This window comes from Ciona robusta, chromosome 7 (genome assembly GCF_009617815.1).
Source record: "Ciona robusta chromosome 7, ASM961781v2".
Lineage (NCBI taxonomy): Eukaryota > Metazoa > Chordata > Ascidiacea > Phlebobranchia > Cionidae > Ciona > Ciona robusta.
The window spans coordinates 6,425,182-6,444,684 of record NC_143241.1 but is presented as its reverse complement, the minus strand read 5'-3'; the positions used below and the strand labels follow the sequence as shown (position 1 = coordinate 6,444,684).

The window sequence follows — 19,503 nt, the reverse complement described above, 5'->3', positions numbered from 1 at the left end:
GATGGTATTAACCCATGGTAGCACCCAAAACCCCCCATTTATTACGAATTTAAAAAAAATATTGGGCAATATGTGCTTACGTGTCCCATCTTGCCCCAACCTACTATATACCCAAGAACCTACCTAAATTATAGATTGTTTTAACAAAAGTACTGGTTTTAATCTAAAAGGTTGGACCAGAGATACATAAACAAACATAAACAAAGTATTTCTGGTCAGACACATTGTCCGCCAATGCAGCAGAAACGGTCCCCATTAGCGAGACGATGCACGTGAAATCCACCATTAGTTGGCGATAGATAAATACCAAGCAACTGCGCAGGAGAAAACGCCGTTGGAATGTTAAGTTTGTAAACCAACATGTGCGGCTTTCAGCTACCGTGTTAAACGTGGGTAACTGCATTCGTTTCCGGTGTACGCATAGCCTTTATATACTTTACCTTTACAAAGGCAATGGTGCATGGTTTGTTTATTTACGCAGTTTATTTCGCCACGTTGTTTATAAAAATGTAATATTGTAGAGTGGGGTAAGATGGGACATGGTTTTACTCTTTCTACAGTCTCATTTAGCCGCGATTTTAAAAGAGCGTTGGTAACTGTCTAGGCACAAGTGAAGTGAAGAATCCACCGGTAAATAGCAGAATAGGCTGGTGGAAAGTGATAGTGGTTGGTGGTTAGGGGGTTAGGTGTTGATAATGATGGTTAGTGGGTTAGTGGTTATAGGGGTTAGGGGATAGTGGTTAGCAAATGGTGGGGAAAGGATTCTTCACTAACACCATTGTTTAAAACACAATCAGGAAATATTGGATATAGCTACTTAGCTAGCTGTGTTCCATCTTACCTCACATTACAAATGATGTTGGTTGATTTTGACTTTTAGGGTGTATAGAGAATTGTAAATAGTCTAGTAATTGGTGCTCATGGTTTGGTAATTATCAGTATTTTAATTTAATTCTGGAAAATGGAAAGGTTTGTATTCTTGCTTCTTGTGGTGGGATGTGCAAGCGAAACAAGTAAGTTGTTTTTGTTTTTAATTTTTGACTTGTATATATTATGAGCTTTTGGGTTTAAATCATGACAGTGTTTAATTTTACATATTATAATACATAGCATATTTTTTCTTTTGTTCCTTTGAAAACGATAGCGAAGATCATATTATTTAAAAAATGAAGAGAAGGAAATCAACAGCAAATGTTAAATACACTTCTTATGTTATGATAATAAGTCTAGCTCAGTGGTTTAGACTTGTTTGATGCTGCTACTATTGTAAGCAAATGTATCCTTGGGTAAGACACTTAACGGCAAAGCCAGTGGTTCCTTGAGAGTTGTCTAAATTGTCAACCATACATTAGGTAAAATGACAAAATCTCCTCAAATAATTATTCACAAAGTTACATACATGATAACTTGCTAGCATGTATGAGGTGTATGAAACAAAACACCTGTGTTATAATGGCTGTAGTTGCCCCGCTTGCAAGGATAAATATGTTACATTTATTCATTTATCAGTAATGACATCAGCCTAACGGAAGCTCATGTTTTAATCATATTATCAATGTATACAGAAAAAGTTAAAACAAAACAAAAATATTAAAACACCCATAAAGTTAAAAACCTTATAACTCAATAGCAGATATGAGGTCTTCAAATGGGACTCTTTTATTTTAGTGTTTAAGGTTGCCCCTCGTGCAAGGATAAATATGTTAATTTCAAAATTTAATCATTTATTATTATAAATGTTTTTAATGTTTATTGTTGTTAACATAATGAATCTATAAAACTGTAACTTAACCTAATTAGTTTATTGGGTAAGCCTTTACCTAGTGTCCAGTAAAAGACCAAAATTTTCACTGGTCACCTGCTAAAGGATTAGCATTTTAATGTATTCTATCTTGATTTACAGTGGACTTATACAACAGTAAATCTGCCACAACAGATCTTAAATGGACACCATTTTCAACAGGAATTGGTGTAAGTGTGCTATTATATTTTCTTTATAACACACCTTATGTCAACTTATTGAACAAATACGAGTTTCATTGTTGTTCAAATACCTTGTATTCTTTCATAAGTTTTGTATTTGTTCACAAGCGAACATGAGTGTTTAAAATATTAAATCATTATATTATTATACATAATAGGATATTGAATGGATTGTGTCAGTTAGGTTCATAGTCCTATGAAAAACATTTTGAATAGGCTATAATGTTGTAGTGAAGTTGTTTTTTGGGAAATTTATATCTTAAAAATTTTCTTTTCCTTTTTAAATAACTGAAAAACACATTATATATAATATTTGCATGTCATTGAAAAACAGATAGGCTGTTTGTATTTTGTGGGTTGTTTTTTCGACACATTAAAATATATTCTGATTAAAACAATGCAGAATATCTACCAACGCTAAAAAAATAGTGTGCTTAAAACTTGATCAGGAAATATGGGTTTTTGGTGCTAATGGTTTCCCATTTTTACTGCACTGCTTTTAATTACAGAATTATAAAACCGTAGCCTCACGACTCAAAAAAATGTTTTAAATCTTCAAAACACAATTAAGAAATATTGTGCACTAACATTACCCTATATTACACCATAGTACTATATAGTATCTATCATAAACCAATATTATAGGGGTTCTGGCCATGTTATGAAACCAGCATCCCAGGACTTTTATACTTTTTGTTCCTTTTCCTTACAGTGGGAAGAAGTAAGCAGTTACGATGAAGGCCATCGAACAACAATACGATCTTATCAAGTTTGTCCTCAAGAAGATACAACTGTGGAATCAGATAACTGGATCCGATCACCCTACATTGATGCGCGGTTTGTTAAACTGTATTTTAAAAAAATCCGTACAGCATAGGCCCATCTACATTTTATGATTTTTAAAACAAACTGTTTGCATGGTTTGTTAAACTTTGTTTTAAAAAGCTATATATAAATATATTTTCAGGGTAATTGATTAAATCTGACTTCTAGGTCCCATGATATGCGTAGCCCCAAGACCTTACCCATATAGAAAAGATTGTTTTATATTGTTAACAACTATTTTTATTTTTTATCATTTTTAAGTAGGAGTAATCCCGTGTCCAATGCATGTGTCACTGTTGTACCTCACCAATACAGAATATGTATTTCACTTTTTTCTAACAACTACCTTCTTCATTTTACAGTGATGGCAAGCTGATTCATTTAGATGTAGAATTCTCCATAAACCACTGTTCACATGACACATTGCCCGATAACATGAAAAAAACTCAGTGCAAAGAAACCTTCAATATGTTTTACTACGAAGCGGACGGAGACGTAGCTACCAGCACTTTTCCTCCATGGAGGGAAAAACCTTACGTAAAAATTGACACAATCGCAGCAAATTCAGTGAATCGAGTTAATACCAAAACCTTCAGTTTTGGACCAATTACAAGGTTGGTAATTTCTATGTTATTTTTATTATACAGATACAGTAGTGTGGGGGAAGATGGGATACCTACTTACTCTATTTTCTCGTCCCATTTGGTAGTAAACAAAAAAATTCAAAGAATTATAAAACCGTATTCTCATGACTCCCACCGACTGCCGTTAATTGTTAAAAATCAGGATGTTTGAATATTATGTGCTAAATGTGTCCCATCTTCCCCCATCCTATTATATGTTTCTAGACGAATATTGCAAATAGCTCTGTTTCTATTGTTAATATCATAGAAGCCAAACCTGGAGTGGCATGGGATTTTTTGCACTGCATTAATCAGTAATCATTAAAACAAATTTTTCCATTGCAATGCGGGTTTAACTTTCCTTACCTCCCCTGCATTTAAAAAAAGTTGGTGCCTATAGTTGCTATTGTTTTTTCACAGTTGTCACTACATACCACGAATGCCATTGTTACCATTCAATGCCACATGCCACCCCGTTGCGCAATGATGTTGCAATCTCAGTCTAGCTTTACAGTTGTAATATAAAACATTATGTATATTAATCTCCTTTACCCTGACTATTTCTTACACACTGACTATGACTCTACTCTAATTATAATTCCTTTTTAATAAAAGACTGATGATGCTGTTTAGCCTTTTAGGAAAAATATACATATATTTTTTTAATATAATTTGTCGTCCTCGATTTTTGTCTGGTACTTTTTTTGTAGCAATCATTGTGTTGGATTTTGTTCCATATGATTATGATGTCATACATCATGTTTAATCAATAATTAATCAACCAAAATATTTCCAGACGTGGCTTTTACGTTTCCGTTCAAGACCAGGGAGCATGTATGTCGCTCATTTCCTTGCAAATATACTATTTCTATTGTGGTGAGACGTGGAAAAATCTGGCAGTGTTTCCCAAAACAGTTTCTGGTGATAGCATGGCATCACTGGTGGAAGTGGTGGGTTCTTGTGTGGATCATGCCGTGCAATCAACCAACCTAGGATGTAAGTATTTGGTATTAATATATGTGTTGTTATCATAGGCCTATGATGCCAAATTGTCATCAAAAAATATTCTATCAGTATCTGTACAAATATGTTTGTTATTATATGTGTTTGATATCATATTTTACAAATTATTTTATCATGTCCATGTATTTGTTATCATATGAATTCCTTATGATATCAAACTATATAAGCCTATACCATTATACATATACTATACATGTAATACGTTTATAGCTATTTATTTTTTATATTTTAAATAGTACTTGGCAGTGACTTCAAACAGGCTTATTTCATGCTTGGTTAGTAAATGTTCCTCAATGACGTCATAGATTTAAATTGACATTATGTCTACACAGTTTCGCAATTAGGCTTTTTTATTGAGGGGGATTCCAATTTTACTTTGAACGCTACTCCTGTAACCATAGGCCTACGGTTTTGAAAGAAAGTTGTTATTGTTAAAAAACAGAGGAATGTTATAATAATAAAATAAGAAATGCGCTATAACAATTAACACATGTACTGTAACTGTATCCAGACATAGATGAAACATAACTTGCTCTATGAATAAAACTAATACATTGTATAACTTAAACTATAATAGTTCATTTGCTCTTACATAACTACATTAATTCATTAGTTGTTAGTTCTGTTACATCACTATATTAATTCATTGGTTGTTAGTTCTGTTACAGAGCTATATAAATTCATTTGCTTTTCATAACTATACTAGTTCATTACACTGTATTCCAACAGCACCCGAATATCGATGTAACAGCAATGGTCGTTGGCAAATAAATACCGGTGGTTGCGTGTGTGATGTCGGGTTCCAACCAAATAATCAACAAACTAGATGTCAACGTAAGTTATTTGCAATTTCTAAATACTCAAGTAATAAAAGTGACACTCTTTTCCACACTTTTTATCTATAACGTGTTTAATAACTGTCGTTTTGCTGTTGATTCCTTTAAAAACACATGGTTGCAGCAACCACACTTTTTAACTGGCACTCTTTACCACACTTTTATCCATAGCGTGTTTTAACGACTGTCGTTTTACTTTTCATTTCCTTGTCTTAGTTTAATAAACAATATGATTTTCGCTACCGTGTTAGAAATAAATTAAAAAGTTATGTTAAGAAAAACCTAAAACTTGGTTATGTAACATAGTATTTTAAAACTATGAACAATCCAGTAGTCCAAATTTTAATAATTCTATTGTCCAAAGAAGTCCAAATATTTAGTTACCATGTTAACAGTTAACACATAGTTCAATAACAAAGAAATTTTCCTAGTTGCCTGACATTGGTAATACTTTAAAACAGGAGTGTGCAACCTGCGGCCCGCGGGCCAAATGCGGCCCGTAAAGAAAAATTGTGCGGCCCGCGACGCAATATCAATTTTGAATGCTGTGCGGCCCGCGAAATGAGTAATAATTTAATTGAATTAAGGATGTGCGGACCAATATCTTTTGTGTTGCAAAACCAACCGTCTCTACCAACTTTGCCAAAACCTACACCTGAGTCTAATGTATTGTATATGACGTAACAATTCTCCAACGGTTAGCCTCCTATGACATAACAATCCCCGAATTACTAGCTTGTACAAAATGAACAACACACTTCACAAAGCTGTCGATTGCTGAGTAGTGAGCATTCTAAATATCGTCAGGTAGAATAAAACTAAGTCTATAACAGTCCTAACCAACGCATTGCAGTCTAATACTGTTTTATTGTAAACTTGTTTTCAGTTTACTTATTACTTGCAATGGCTAATTATGTAGCTAACGTGCAGAAAACTAAAAAGAGGAAGGTTGAGGAAGAAAAGCGAATGTTTCAGACAAAATGGACTTTTGAGTACTTCTTTATTGAAAATACAGATAAAAGGCCTTTGTGTCTGATTTGCAAACAAACTGTTAATGTTACTAAAGAGTACAACGTTAAACTACACTACGAGTCAAAGCATTCTGAGGGTGTTTATGGTAGGCTAGATGGACAGAACAGAAAGCTGAAAGTGAGGCAACTACAGGAAGAATTAAAGGCCCAGCGGTCGATGTTTCAAAAAATCCACAGTGATAGCGAAAAAGCAGTCCGATGTAGTTACCTAATCGCACAGAGAATAGCTCAAACTATGAAACCTTATTCTGAGGGAAACTTCGTGAAGCAGTGTCTTATTGATGTCGCAGAAGAAATGTGCCCTAAAATGAGGATTGAGTTCGAGAAAATAAGTCTGTCACGGTGGACGATAGCGAGGCGCATCGATGATCTTGCTTGTGACATTAGTGACACTCTCAGGGATAAGGTGAAGAGTTTTGTTTCATGGAGTTTTGCGATCGATGAAAGTACGGACCAGAGGGACACAGCACAGTTGGCCATATTTGTAAAAGGAGTGGACAAAGAGCTAAACGAAACTGAAGAACTTCTGGCACTACAGCCAATGAAGGGTACGACAACTGGTGCTGATATCTTCACCAAAGTAGTTGATGCCTTTAACAATTTTGGACTAGACTTGTCCACCTTATGTGGAATCGCAACTGATGGTGCTCGATCTATGTCTGGAACTGGCATTGGATTTGTAGGTCTCATGAAGTCTGCATTGAGAGAGAAAAAAATCAATGACGATATAGCAATTTTTCATTGCATTATTCACCAGCAAAACCTGTGCGCAAAATCCTTAAAATTCAAACACGTTTTAAGTCCGGTTATTAAGGCAGTAAATTTCATTAGAGCACGAGGGCTCAACCATCGCCAGTTTCAACAGTTTCTGGATGATCTCAATACTACACATCGAGATCTAGTGTACTTTTCCGAGGTACGTTGGTTAAGCAAGGGCTGCATGTTGCGGCGATTTTACGAACTGCGGACAGAAGTCGTAAACTTTTTGAAACTAAAAGGGCACCCAATAGCGGAAATGGAGGACGAAAATTGGTTATGTGACCTAGCTTTCTTGGTTGATATAACTACTCATCTGAATGAACTTAATACAAGACTGCAGCGAAAAAGCCAGTATGCTAATGAAATGTATGGTCACATAAAAGGTTTTATGAACAAATTACGACTTTGGAAAGCTCACATACAAACAGGAAATCTTTTCCACTTTTTAACTCTGAAGGAGTGTGGAATGCATCATGAGAAGAAAATTGAATTTGCAGACCAACTTGAAAAATTGTTAAATGATTTTTTGGCTCGTTTTAAGGACTTTAAATCTCATGAACATTTGTTTGATATTTTTTCTTCGCCATTTAGTGCAGACGTTGACAAAGCACCAGTTGATATCCAACTTGAACTTTTGGATCTCCAAGAGAACACTGATTTAAAAGCTAAGTATTTGGAAATGAGTCTTGGCGACTTTTATCGAAAACATCTCAACCAAAATAACTATCCACATTTGAAAATATACATGGCTTCAAAAATGGCTCTTTTCGGCTCAACATACTTGTGTGAACAATTTTTTTCTAAAATGGGCGTTATGAAATCCCCCTATCGATCGGTTCTGACAGACGAACACTTGGAAAACGGTCTTCGAATTGCGAGTACTTCGATTAAAGCAAATTTGGAAAAAGTCATCGGGAAAAGAAGCCAGCTGCAAATTTCTCACTAAAATGTTTTAAATTCTATGTGACAATAAATTTGAATACCAGTTTTCTTTAGGAATTTATGCGTCATAATATTTTGTTGCAAGGAGATATACCTATTAAACAGTCAACAAGAAAAATAAACTATTTTTTTGTCCGTGCGACTACTAGATAGCCAATGTTACATAAACGTGTGGCCCGCGGTTTCACCCAGTTACTTATATCTGGCCCTTCTGTATCAAAGGTTGCACACCCCTGCTTTAAAATGTCACCCTTTGTTCATTATTCCTCCTAGACCTCGAACATGTAATTTTGTTTTTATATATATATATATGTGTACTAATTTAAAGATTTTTTTGTGACTTAATATTCTATAGCCTATGGCTTTTACACCTAATTTCATTTATTTTGTAGTTTTTTCAATAAAAGAAGTGGTATATATATATATATATATATAATATTGTTTTGTTTTCTGCCAGCCATTTTATTCAGTGGCACGTACATATTTAATTGAAATTCCTAAACCACTTATTTCAACTTCCAAGTTAGATGGTGCTTACCACATGCTTACCTGAAATATCCGCCCACATAGTGGTTTATAACACTTTCACCTCTGCTAAGCAAACATCTCACATATTTGCCCAAGTGTGAATACACATTGCACAAATTCCCACAGCTTAATGTGTAACGATTATGGTGTAATATATGGCCGTTATTTTGAGCTGTATAGAAATTTTAAAATCTGGTGTAATATAGGACCTTTACTTTGTTGCTGTATAGAAATGATAAAAAGTAGCATATTTTACTTTATTTTGGTATGTATATATATATATATATATATATATATATATAGAAATGAACTATAATAACGCACATTTTACATTGAACAATTTTCTGAGAGCCAAAATTTGACTCATTTTTATGTCAATTTTTTCCCAGTCTGAAAAATAAATTAACATAATACAGTTAAGCATAAAATATTATTTCACAGGAAATAGAATTACCACATACTAAAGGGGTAAATTTTCAAGGAATAATTTCTGTTATAAATCCTTTTTGTTTGTCTGTTTAGTGTTTAAAATAAAATGCCCTAAAGGCTAATATAGTTTAACACAAAGCTTTGTTTCACACAACATAATTGGAGTTTGTTATATATATATATATGTATGTATATTTGAAATTTATTTAGTCTAAAATTTAGACAGTGCTAAATAATGAACAATTTTGTATTTTTCAATCTTCGCCACCGTAATTGAAGAGAAAAATAAACTTGTTAGTCTTTTATTGCAAAAGCAACAGGTTACAACTTTAAATTTAATGCTATTTTTTACCCATTTATTTCCTGACAATAGCAACAGCTTACCAGGGTTTTAAATAAAATGCTATATTTGTACTCATTAAATTCCTGGAAATTGCAACAGCTTACCAGAGTTTTAAATGCTGTATTTTTACCCCATACCTATTTTCCCATTTAATTTATTTCAATACAACAGATTACCAGTGTTTTAAATTTAATGCTATTTTTACCAGCCTGCCCAGATGGGACTTACAAAGTAAGCAACACAATATCGGAATGCCTCCCATGTCCAAACAACAGTGGTTTTAATATCTCACATACCAACCATGCATCTAACAATGAATGTCTGTGTAATACTGGATATGCAAGGGCATCTGGGGAAACTGTGAATACACCATGCACAGGTAAGTTAATAGGCAATTTATTTTTTTAGTTAAATAGGCCTATGTTTTGAAATTTTGGACATTTTACCGAATGATATATGTTTTACTTTATTTTAAATTCTATTTTAGTTCTTTTATAGAATAATACATGTTTTACTTTATTATAAATTATAATTTTGAACATTTAAAAAATAAAACATGTTTTACTTTACTATAAATTATATTTTACTATGTTTAGTTTTTTTAATTATTATAATTTTTCTTGGGTACTTTAGCTCAGCAGTCTGTGTTTTACCTAAAGTAATTGATACATTACAGCATACGACAGGGTAATCTCTTTTATTATTGATTGGCAATTTAAATATTGATTTTCGAACACGTAGCATTGGCTGAGAGATTAAAGACTTAAGTTAACTTGTTATCTCAGCTGCTCCCTCGTCCCCGCTGAATCTGCTCGCCAGTGAGCATGATGGTCATGCCGTAACCTTAACATGGTTACCACCTGTTCATTTGGGTGGCAGGAAAGATATATTTTACAAGTAAATATGATTTATTTTATATAAATTTGCATTGAATATGAAATTTATTGTCTTTTTTTGCAAAAAATGTGTTTTATACTTGGGGTAAATATATTTACTGTGTTTTATACATAAAGTAAATATAATTTTGAGCTATACATATTTGTTGGAAATTTGAATAAATATGAAATTTTGGTTTTTTGCACTTAATAAAGTGCATAAATTGCCCATTTTACCTTAAATATGGTTTTGCATTTTCATAGGTAAATTATTTTGCATTATATATCAAATTGATTTTTTTGCTAAAAAAAGTTTTTTTTGCACTCAATAATTTAACCTTTTTACCTTTAGCAATTTTCGTGTTCATAATGGTGTAATGTTTATTCCATTTTTGTTTGTCGTTAAATAAACGTGTCTTCTTAAGCTGACGGCGCACTGTACGCAGCATCTTAATTAATGTTGACAGTTTACCAATCTAAGCACTTCTATTGATTGCTCTCTTTGTGTCTAAATTTGCACAGGGAATTTAAATTATTAATATGTAAATACCTAAAAAAGAGAAAAAGTTCTGTAAATACTAATAAAAATGAATATAATCAGTTCCACTGCTCTTATATATATCATTAAAGTTTCTTAAGCGAAAAAATGCAAAATTTTCCAGTTTTGATGAATATATATAAACTATACGTATATAAGCTATACATTGTGTGATTTTTAAATATAAAAAAATTAATATTTGTTTGTACGACCCAATATATACAGTTACACTGCTTCCATGTATCAATACTAATTATGGTCTTGTAAATACTAAAAAATATTTTGTTTCAGAATTGGCTGCAAATCTACCCCATTATGGGAGCTTGAGCAATTTATCTCTTGTTCCAATGCGTTGGTGTATCAACCGCATCTAAATGAAGGGAAAATATTCAGTACGACTCTCCAGATATCCAATATGTCACCCTACACACAGTATATGCTATCTATTCAAGCAGCGAATGGTGTCAGTGGTATTATTGACAATTATGACGTCACAAACAGCATTGCTACTGTCACAGTAAATACAACCCAGTCAAGTGAGTATGATGATTTGATTTTTTCTACAAACCAAAAAAATATACAAAAAAAACTATCATTATAATTTAAAAAAAAACAAAACTTTTTTTTACTTTTATAATACATACAAGATACGTCCAGTTTAAAAACTACATGCCTATCATGAGATTCATTATTAAATGTATCACATTACCTGCACATTCTGTGCCATGCAATTTTCATTCAAGATAAGCCTGTAAAATGACCCAGAAATTCACACAAATAGAATATATGGGCAATAAAATAGTTTGAAACCCCCCCCCCCTTTTTTTTCGGATCATGCCATTGAATATAACTATTATTATTATTTGTTGTCTTTAATATCCTATAGCTCCGATAACTATTATTATTATTTGTTGTCTTTAATATCCTATAGCTCCGTCAAGTGTTTACGGAATCGAAACAAGTGATATCGAACCAACCTCAGCAACTTTATCATGGCATGTACCTCGTTATCCAAATGGAGAGATAATTGAATATGTTGTAAAACTTCAATATGGGGGCCATAGTAATAAACCAACTCTGGTCAAGGTATAGTCAAATTAATGTATTAAAATCTATATTTTAACTATGTTTTATCTATTTATAAATATTGAAAAACAATGTATTAATTTTTTAGAAATTATAAGAAGTAAAAAACATTTTAGTTTAGATGTACAAAAATAATATATTTAAGAAATTTATTAGAAGTATAATTTTTTCATATATATATCATTTACATATACCTTGTCTTTATAAAAATTGATTAGTATTGTGAAATTGCCAGAAGAGCTGTTTTAACTGTGATATGTCTACCAGTTTAGGGACAATATTTTGCCCAAAATCCTTCAAAATGACAATGTGCACCAATGCGTAACTTTAGTCAAGTGCTTCTTAAGTCTCCTGTCTTAAAAGTGGGTCAATTGACTCGGTTGGGTCGCCTAAAAATTACTTTTAAAGTATATTACATGTTCTGTGTTTGTTAAATCATTTTGCTGTTTTTTAAAAAAAAGTTAAGTAGCGGAATGTAGTTTCAGAAATTGGGTGCAAAAGCGATGTAATTAATTTGGGGTTAATACATGGGTCGCTGAATTAAAAGGTGTAGAAGCACTGCTATAAAAGGATATATATATAACATACTTTTTTTCATACAGTATACAATCATTTTAAAAATACCATTCTTCAGAACTTGGGCTTAAGACTTGTATTTTTGCTCTTCTCGCAAAAATTTAAACTATGTTTTGAGTCCTATTTAAATTTTTGCCGGAAAAGTCAAAATACAAGTATAAATATGCCTGGCACCAACAGTATATATATATTATGAGTTGAAATTTATGGTTTTGAATAAACTTATACACCTCACAAAAATTCACACTTTTACAAAAAAATCACACTTTCACAAAAATATACACTTTTTTTAAGTTTACATATTTTTCAACAGACAAGTGACACAACAGTGCATTTAGATGGCTTACTCTCCAACACCAATTACATAGTTCTTATCCATGCAAGGACTGTGGCTGGATTTGGTCCTTTCAGCGAACCGATCTCTTTCAAGACCCTCACCCCAGCTACTATAGCAAAACCAGTCACTGTCTCGCCCACTGTTAATATTCCTGTCATTGCTGGCGCAGTTTGTGGTTTAGCGCTAGTAATCATTCTTATAGTAGTGGTTTTGAGGTGCAGGAAAACAGGAAACTTGTTGTGTTTTACCTGCAAAAGAATCAATACAAAAGATATGGAAATGTCTTTAGATGTAAAATCAGACCCAATGATTTCTGAGCGATTAATAGGTAATTGAGTTGTTTTATTTCATTATTGAATGGGTTATAATATGTGTAGTGAATTTTTGAAAAAATATGAAATAAATTTTTAGGTTTTTTTATTTGAACGTTAATTAGGTTAATATAATATTAATAGATTTTTTTCTTAAATATGAACCAAACTATATTTTTTGCATATAAAATGTAATATTTAGTATAGTAATTGATCTTATTACGATTAAAATTGACTGTATTATAAGTATTGGACCCCAACTAAAATCCATTTTTTATTTGACTTAGTTGACCTACCACCCCGAGATCGAATATATGTGAAATACCCCAACCCCCAAACTGCATTGGCCAAATTTAAATGTGAAATAAACCCATCAGCTATTACTATTGAAGATGTAATAGGTTCAGGTAAATTATATTTGTATTGCGCTGTGGCACAGTTGGTTAGCACGCGTGTTTCTAACCAAGAGGTAATGGGTTTAAGGGTTGTCGCTGCTACCAGTGGGAGTGTGTCATTGGGAAAGACACTTAATGGCAATTGCTCCAACCCAGTGGTCACTAATGGGTTGTCTAAACTGTCAGCCATACAGTATTAGAGAAAAAATACCTATAAAGTTACATACGTGATAACTTGTAATTTGGCATGAGGTGTATGAAACAGAACACCCGTGCTATAACGACTGTCGTTTTCAGGCCACGCGAGGTAAAGCAAGTTACATTCATTCATTCATTCATATTTAAGTTAATATTTAATGCCCACTTATCTCTTAATAAGAGTTAAATGGGTTTAACAGGACTGTATGAATATTTTATGATTTGTTTAAAACAGAGGTAATTGAATGCTTTTAAATCGGTTTTGTGCAGCAAAATTTTCACTAATTAGTAATAATTTATATATTGACATGTGATGTACAAAATGTTAAAAACCGAGTTTTAAAAATTTTAATTTATTCCCAAAATAAAACGATGCCCAAGGCTTGTGTAACATTTGCTTCTGATAGGTGTACAATGAAAATACTTCACATTTTGAAAAGGTTTTAAGTAGTTGTGGTGCCATACTAAAACCCTTACAATTTACCACAAAAATTGTAAAAATCACAAACACTTTCATACCTTTTAGATAGTTTTCAAAAAAAGACTTCATTTATTTCATTTAAAAACTGTTTAAATTATCATATATGTTATACTTTATATACAAAACTTACTTAAATTTGAAATGAATTTACTCTTATTTAAATAATTTTCATATCCGGACTTTTAAAATCTCAGATTTATAAATTTGTGAAACCCAGAAACATTTCGTATGATTTAAAATCACCTACAGCTACTTGTGTTCATCTAATTTTTATGTGAATACTTTCATATATAGTCTACTTAAATATCCTATCATATGAAATAAACTCACATGCATAGAATTTTCATATAAAGACTTTCATATCTTTCCTATGAAACCTGCTTAAATATCATATCTTATGAAATAAACTAATATTCATATAATTTTCACGTGAAGGTGAATTTGCTGAAGTATGTTGCGGGCGTCTCGTACATGAAAACAAAACCATAAAAGTTGCTGTGAAAAGATTGAAAGATTCAGCTACAAGTGTGGATGAAACAAACTTCCTACAGGAAGGAGTTACATTGACACAGTTTGATGATGCTAATGTAGTTAAGATACAAGGAGTCGTCACTAGTTGTGAGTATAACTTTCATTGCATCTCACATTTGAACTTTAAGGATTTTTTAAAGTTTTTTACATTAGAAGGATTTTTTTACAGCATAAATGTAAAGAATTTTAGTCTAAATTGTTTAAATTTAAGAACAGTTCTAATATGTAGCTTTTTTCTAAAAAAATCACCCAAATAAGGACAAACAAGGTGTATTTATTTACACAATATTTTAATTAAGTCTAGTCGAAATAGTAAGAAATAGAATTATATATGATATTACTGGTCAATATTTTAGTTCATAATGTCATAATACTGATTGGTATGAGTTTTTAAAATGATTTTTACTTTCAGCTCCGAATATTATGATCGTATTTGAATACATGGAGAATGGAGCATTAGATAAATATTTGCAAGTAAGTAGGTTTAACATTTTCTTTCTTTTTAACATTGGTTGCTTTTTAATTATTTTGTGCAAAGTATTTAACATGGTTTAACTTGATTTAAGTGGTAGGGTCAAAACTATGTTTTTAGGGCCATGAGCATACATCTGTTTTTTGGTTAATTTAAAGGGTAGTTGCTGCAAATTACGGAATAAATACGGGATGTTGCTTTAACCCAGTGGTCACTAATAGGTTGTCATAACGATCAGCCAAACACAAAAAAAAACAATAATTATCCACAAAGTTACTTATGTGGTAATTTCTAAGCGGGCACGAGTTTTATGAAACAGAACACCTCTGTTATAGCAACTGTCATCTTCTGGCCACACAAGAATAAAGCAAGTTACATTTATTCGTGTTATAACCTGTCTTTTTTCGGCCGCTCGGGGATAAATAAGTTACATTCATTCTTTCATTGCAGTTACATAAGAATGACATTACATTGTTCCAATTACTTGAAATGTTACGCGGCATCGCAAGTGGAATGAAATATCTTTCATCAATGAAATATGTTCATCGAGATTTAGCTGCAAGAAATATCCTCGTTAATTCTCAACTTGTTTGTAAAGTATCCGACTTTGGTCTTTCAAGAACTCTTGAGAATGACCCTCAAGCTACCTATACTACACAGGTATTAATATGATTATTTGAATATTAGTAATATTTCAGTATATAGTAGAGTGGGGGAAGACGGGAGACCTTTAGCACATAATATTCGAATATAATGAAATATAAATAACGCGTTTTAAACAATTAACAGTTTAACACCCGTTCATGGGAATTGTGAAGACACAGTTTTATAATTTTTTAAATATTCTTTGTTTACTACCAAATCGGACGAGAAATAAAATAAAAAGGTGTCCCATCTTCCCCCACCCTACTATATGTTAACAAATAAAATTATAAACAAATAAAAATAAAAAGATAAATAAAATTTATTTACTTAAATGATAATTTTTTCAGGGTGGTAAGATAGCAATAAGATGGACTGCACCAGAAAGTATTTTATTTCGTCAATTTACATCAGCAAGTGATGTATGGAGCTATGGCATCGTTATGTGGGAAGTCATGTCTTATGGGGAGAAACCTTACTGGGATATGAGTAATAAACAAGTTATGGAAAGCATACAAAAGGGAATGAGGCTTCCTTCACCAATGGTATGAATGAATGTAATTTGCTTTATTCTGCAGGTCTAGAAAGCGACAGTCATTAAAACACGGGTGTTCTGTTTCATACACTTCGTGCCAACTTACGAGATACCATGTATGTTACTTTGTGGGTGATTATTTTTGGGAGGAAAATTTTAAACAGTCGTATCATGTCCAGCTTTGGGCACAGTGGTTGGTGTGCTGAGGTGTATGAAACAGAACACCTGTCTTATACCAAGTTACCAACTGTCGATTTGCTGATGATTCCTTCTTTTCATTCTTTAAATAACAGGATCTTCCCTTTTTAGAAAATAAGTTAAAGTTTCCCACCAGTGTAAGTTCTGTACCAATGTTCAATATATTTTAGAACTGTCCAAAACCTCTGCATGATTTAATGTTGGAATGCTGGTTTGCTGAGGTAAAAGATCGACCAAGTTTTCTTCAAATTTTCCAGAAGTTGAATCGCTTGTTAAGAGATTGGGTGGAACAACCAGTAGCAAGTGTTGCCAGCAAGTATGTTGAACGGTTTATATTCTATGTGGGTGAAGTCCTTGTCGAGGGCCTCGGATTTGTGTGTTCTGTTTCGTACACCTTATGTCAGCTTATGAGTTTATGGTGTAACTTTAAAATTTTTTTTTCTGTGTGGCTAACAGTTGAGAGAACTTATTAGTGACCACTGGGTTGGAGCATTTGCCATTAAGTGTCTTACCCAAATACACACCCGTTCACAATTGTAGCAGCATTGAGCTTTGAACCCGGTATATTATTTATATTTTACCAACAGGCCGACACCCAGATTACACCGTGACATCACAAACGTACAACAATGGTTGGATAAGTTATGCATGAGCGAATACAGCGAAACTTTCAACGAAAATGAAATAAAGAACTTACATCTTGTTTCCACACTAACTGCAAGGTAAGCTGCTTTTTCTCTGCTTATGTTATGTGAGTACTTTGGTTTTACAACTTTAGCATAGAAATACTTTGTTAGTCTTTAAAAGAATGAGGCAAGAAAAAAGAATGAAAACACGTTAATCTTACCCCACCCTACCATATACAAAAAAATGTTTTAAGATTTCAAAAAAATATGCATAAAATTTTTTTAAAAAATCAGACATACATAACTAAAGTCTTTTTTTTAGATTTCAAACATATACACATTTCTGTAATATCTCCCTTTTTTCAGTGATTTAAAGGCAATGGGCATCTCCAATGAAGATCATGAACGTGTAATACTAGATGGTGTGCTTGCTCTCAAACGTAGATTCGCACAAGAAGTATAAATTGTCCGATTTATTGCGCATGAGATTACTATAAGCTTAAAAACAACCGAATTTTCTAAAGTGTTTTTTTTTACTAAGCAATTGTACCTGTAGCATGTGTTGCAAACACGAATGTTAAAATAAAGCTTTGTTTATATTTTGTTTGTCATTTTATACATAAACCAGACAGACGTGGTGTAACTGCGTATAAAAGATTGTGGAAGACGGGACACCTTTGGCACATAATATCCGAATATCCTGATCGTGTTTAGAACAAACAAAAACGGCTATGGGAGTTGTAAGGATTTGGTTTTATAATTCTTTGAATGTTTTTCGTTTATTACCAAATAGGACGAGAAAATAGCGGGCGGGAAGCGTAAGATGTTATAAACCAGTGCTCTAATTTATATTTGTGTATGTAACTTTATGGGTGAATGCTTTTTGTTTCTTTTTTAAGTTTACCTGACAATTTAGGCAACAAATTCGTGGTCACTGAGCTAGAGTAATTTAGGTGTCTTTACCAGGGACACATACGCACAATTGTGGCAGCAGTGAGCTTCGAACCCAGTATCATGTTATTAACATTACAACAATTACTCTGATAAAGTCGCTTTAAATAGAACGTTTATGTCAGTACATGCAAAATAAGTTTGCACAGAAAAATTTAATAAGTTGCTTCTGTAACTATATCTGTTTGTTTTGGCCAGAATGTCATAAATAAAATGTAATATTTGTGTGGTGTATAAACTGTCGGTTCTAAGTAATAGCAATGCTCCAAACCAGTGGTCAAATTGTCAGCCATATGGAAAACCATGTTTTGTATTTGTCTATACTCGCAAAAGTACACAAAGTACAGAGTAAGGGTGGAAAAGGAATCTCAGAAATTGCTGTCACGCGAAGACTAACATTTGTGTGCAACTGCCACGATTTTTTGACACCTTTTCCCACACTTTTTATCCATAGCGTTCTGTTTTAACCACTGTTTATTTGCTGTTGATTCTCTTCTCTTCATTCTTTAAACAATAATGATCTTCGCCATCGCTTTCGAAGAGATAAATAAAAAGGATTTTTCTTGTACGAGTAAAATTTGTGTGCAGTTTTGTTTTGAAACACGTTGAAACTTTTTTAGTGTGTATTGTTTTTATGTTTCATTTACCAAATATTACTTTTAAGAAATTTAATTGACTTCTTGGTAAAATCGTGACAAAGTTTGCCACAAAAAATACATCCCAGTTCATAAAATTGTTTTAACTATTTATTTGCTTGTTTATATTTTATACAGTGCTCGCTATTTCTGGAAATATATTGTTTATACAATTTCTTAAATAAATAAATAACTATAGCCTACGCAATAAAAAAAAAGTAAAAAAGAAAAATTAGTTGAATTTAATTGCAAACAAATAGCTAGGCCCGGTTTGTAATAATTTTGGGCAAAAAAACAAAACTTCATTTACGAAACAATATTATATAATGGACATCGTTCGCGTAAATATAGGCCTCTTATTTACTGAGTATGTATTCCTGCTCCAAGTATTGAGTCGGCCGTTTGTACCCCAGCTGATGTCGTTTTCTCAATTTATCCAACACCGTCTACATTTTCGAGCGTATTTCTCCCACTCCCGAGGAGAAACTTGTTCCTCCTGGAGCCTCCGTCCAATCGGAGCTTGGTATTTCTCCCACTCGCACAAGCCTTGCATTACAGTTCGGATTTCGTTTTCAAGAATTTTATTTAACAAAACGCGAGACTTCTCTAATTGCTCATTCTAGAAGCTTCGAAACATGCGCGAAAATCTTCTGCTGTTTGGGCTCATTAGCTCACCAAGAGCTTTTGGGCGGGCGTTCTGTTGCTCGTTTTGTTGGTTTTCAGTAGTGTTTAACTATTTGACTAGGGTTGTATATTTATACATATCTAACTTAAACTAACCACGGCCAACTAAG

The 19,503-nt window shown here is 32.7% G+C and overlaps 1 protein-coding gene across 1 annotated transcript; it reads left to right on the top strand.

The window, feature by feature from the left end:
- The first annotated feature begins 727 nt into the window (after positions 1-727).
- On the top strand, positions 728-17,722 carry LOC149734217 (ephrin type-B receptor 3-like). Its single transcript, XM_089881300.1, has 19 exons — positions 728-1,013; positions 1,904-1,971; positions 2,696-2,820; positions 3,171-3,422; positions 4,228-4,427; positions 5,184-5,288; positions 9,531-9,701; positions 10,108-10,219; positions 11,027-11,271; positions 11,667-11,821; positions 12,711-13,062; positions 13,333-13,452; positions 14,555-14,737; positions 15,063-15,124; positions 15,573-15,782; positions 16,115-16,309; positions 16,668-16,813; positions 17,085-17,219; positions 17,490-17,722. The coding sequence occupies exons 1-19, from the start codon at positions 962-964 to the stop codon at positions 17,584-17,586; spliced, it is 2,985 nt and encodes a 994-aa protein (XP_089737426.1). The 5' UTR covers positions 728-961; the 3' UTR covers positions 17,587-17,722.
- Positions 17,723-19,503: the final 1,781 nt, after the last annotated feature.

Bases quoted from the DNA above. Each gene is read 5' to 3' on its own strand.
- LOC149734217 (XM_089881300.1), top strand. From the start codon at position 962: ATGGAAAGGTTTGTATTCTTGCTTCTTGTGGTGGGATGTGCAAGCGAA. The intron at 1,014-1,903 runs GTAAGTTGTTTT...CTTGATTTACAG, and splicing joins GGGATGTGCAAGCGAAACAA to TGGACTTATACAACAGTAAA. The intron at 13,063-13,332 runs GTAATTGAGTTG...TATTTGACTTAG, and splicing joins GATTTCTGAGCGATTAATAG to TTGACCTACCACCCCGAGAT.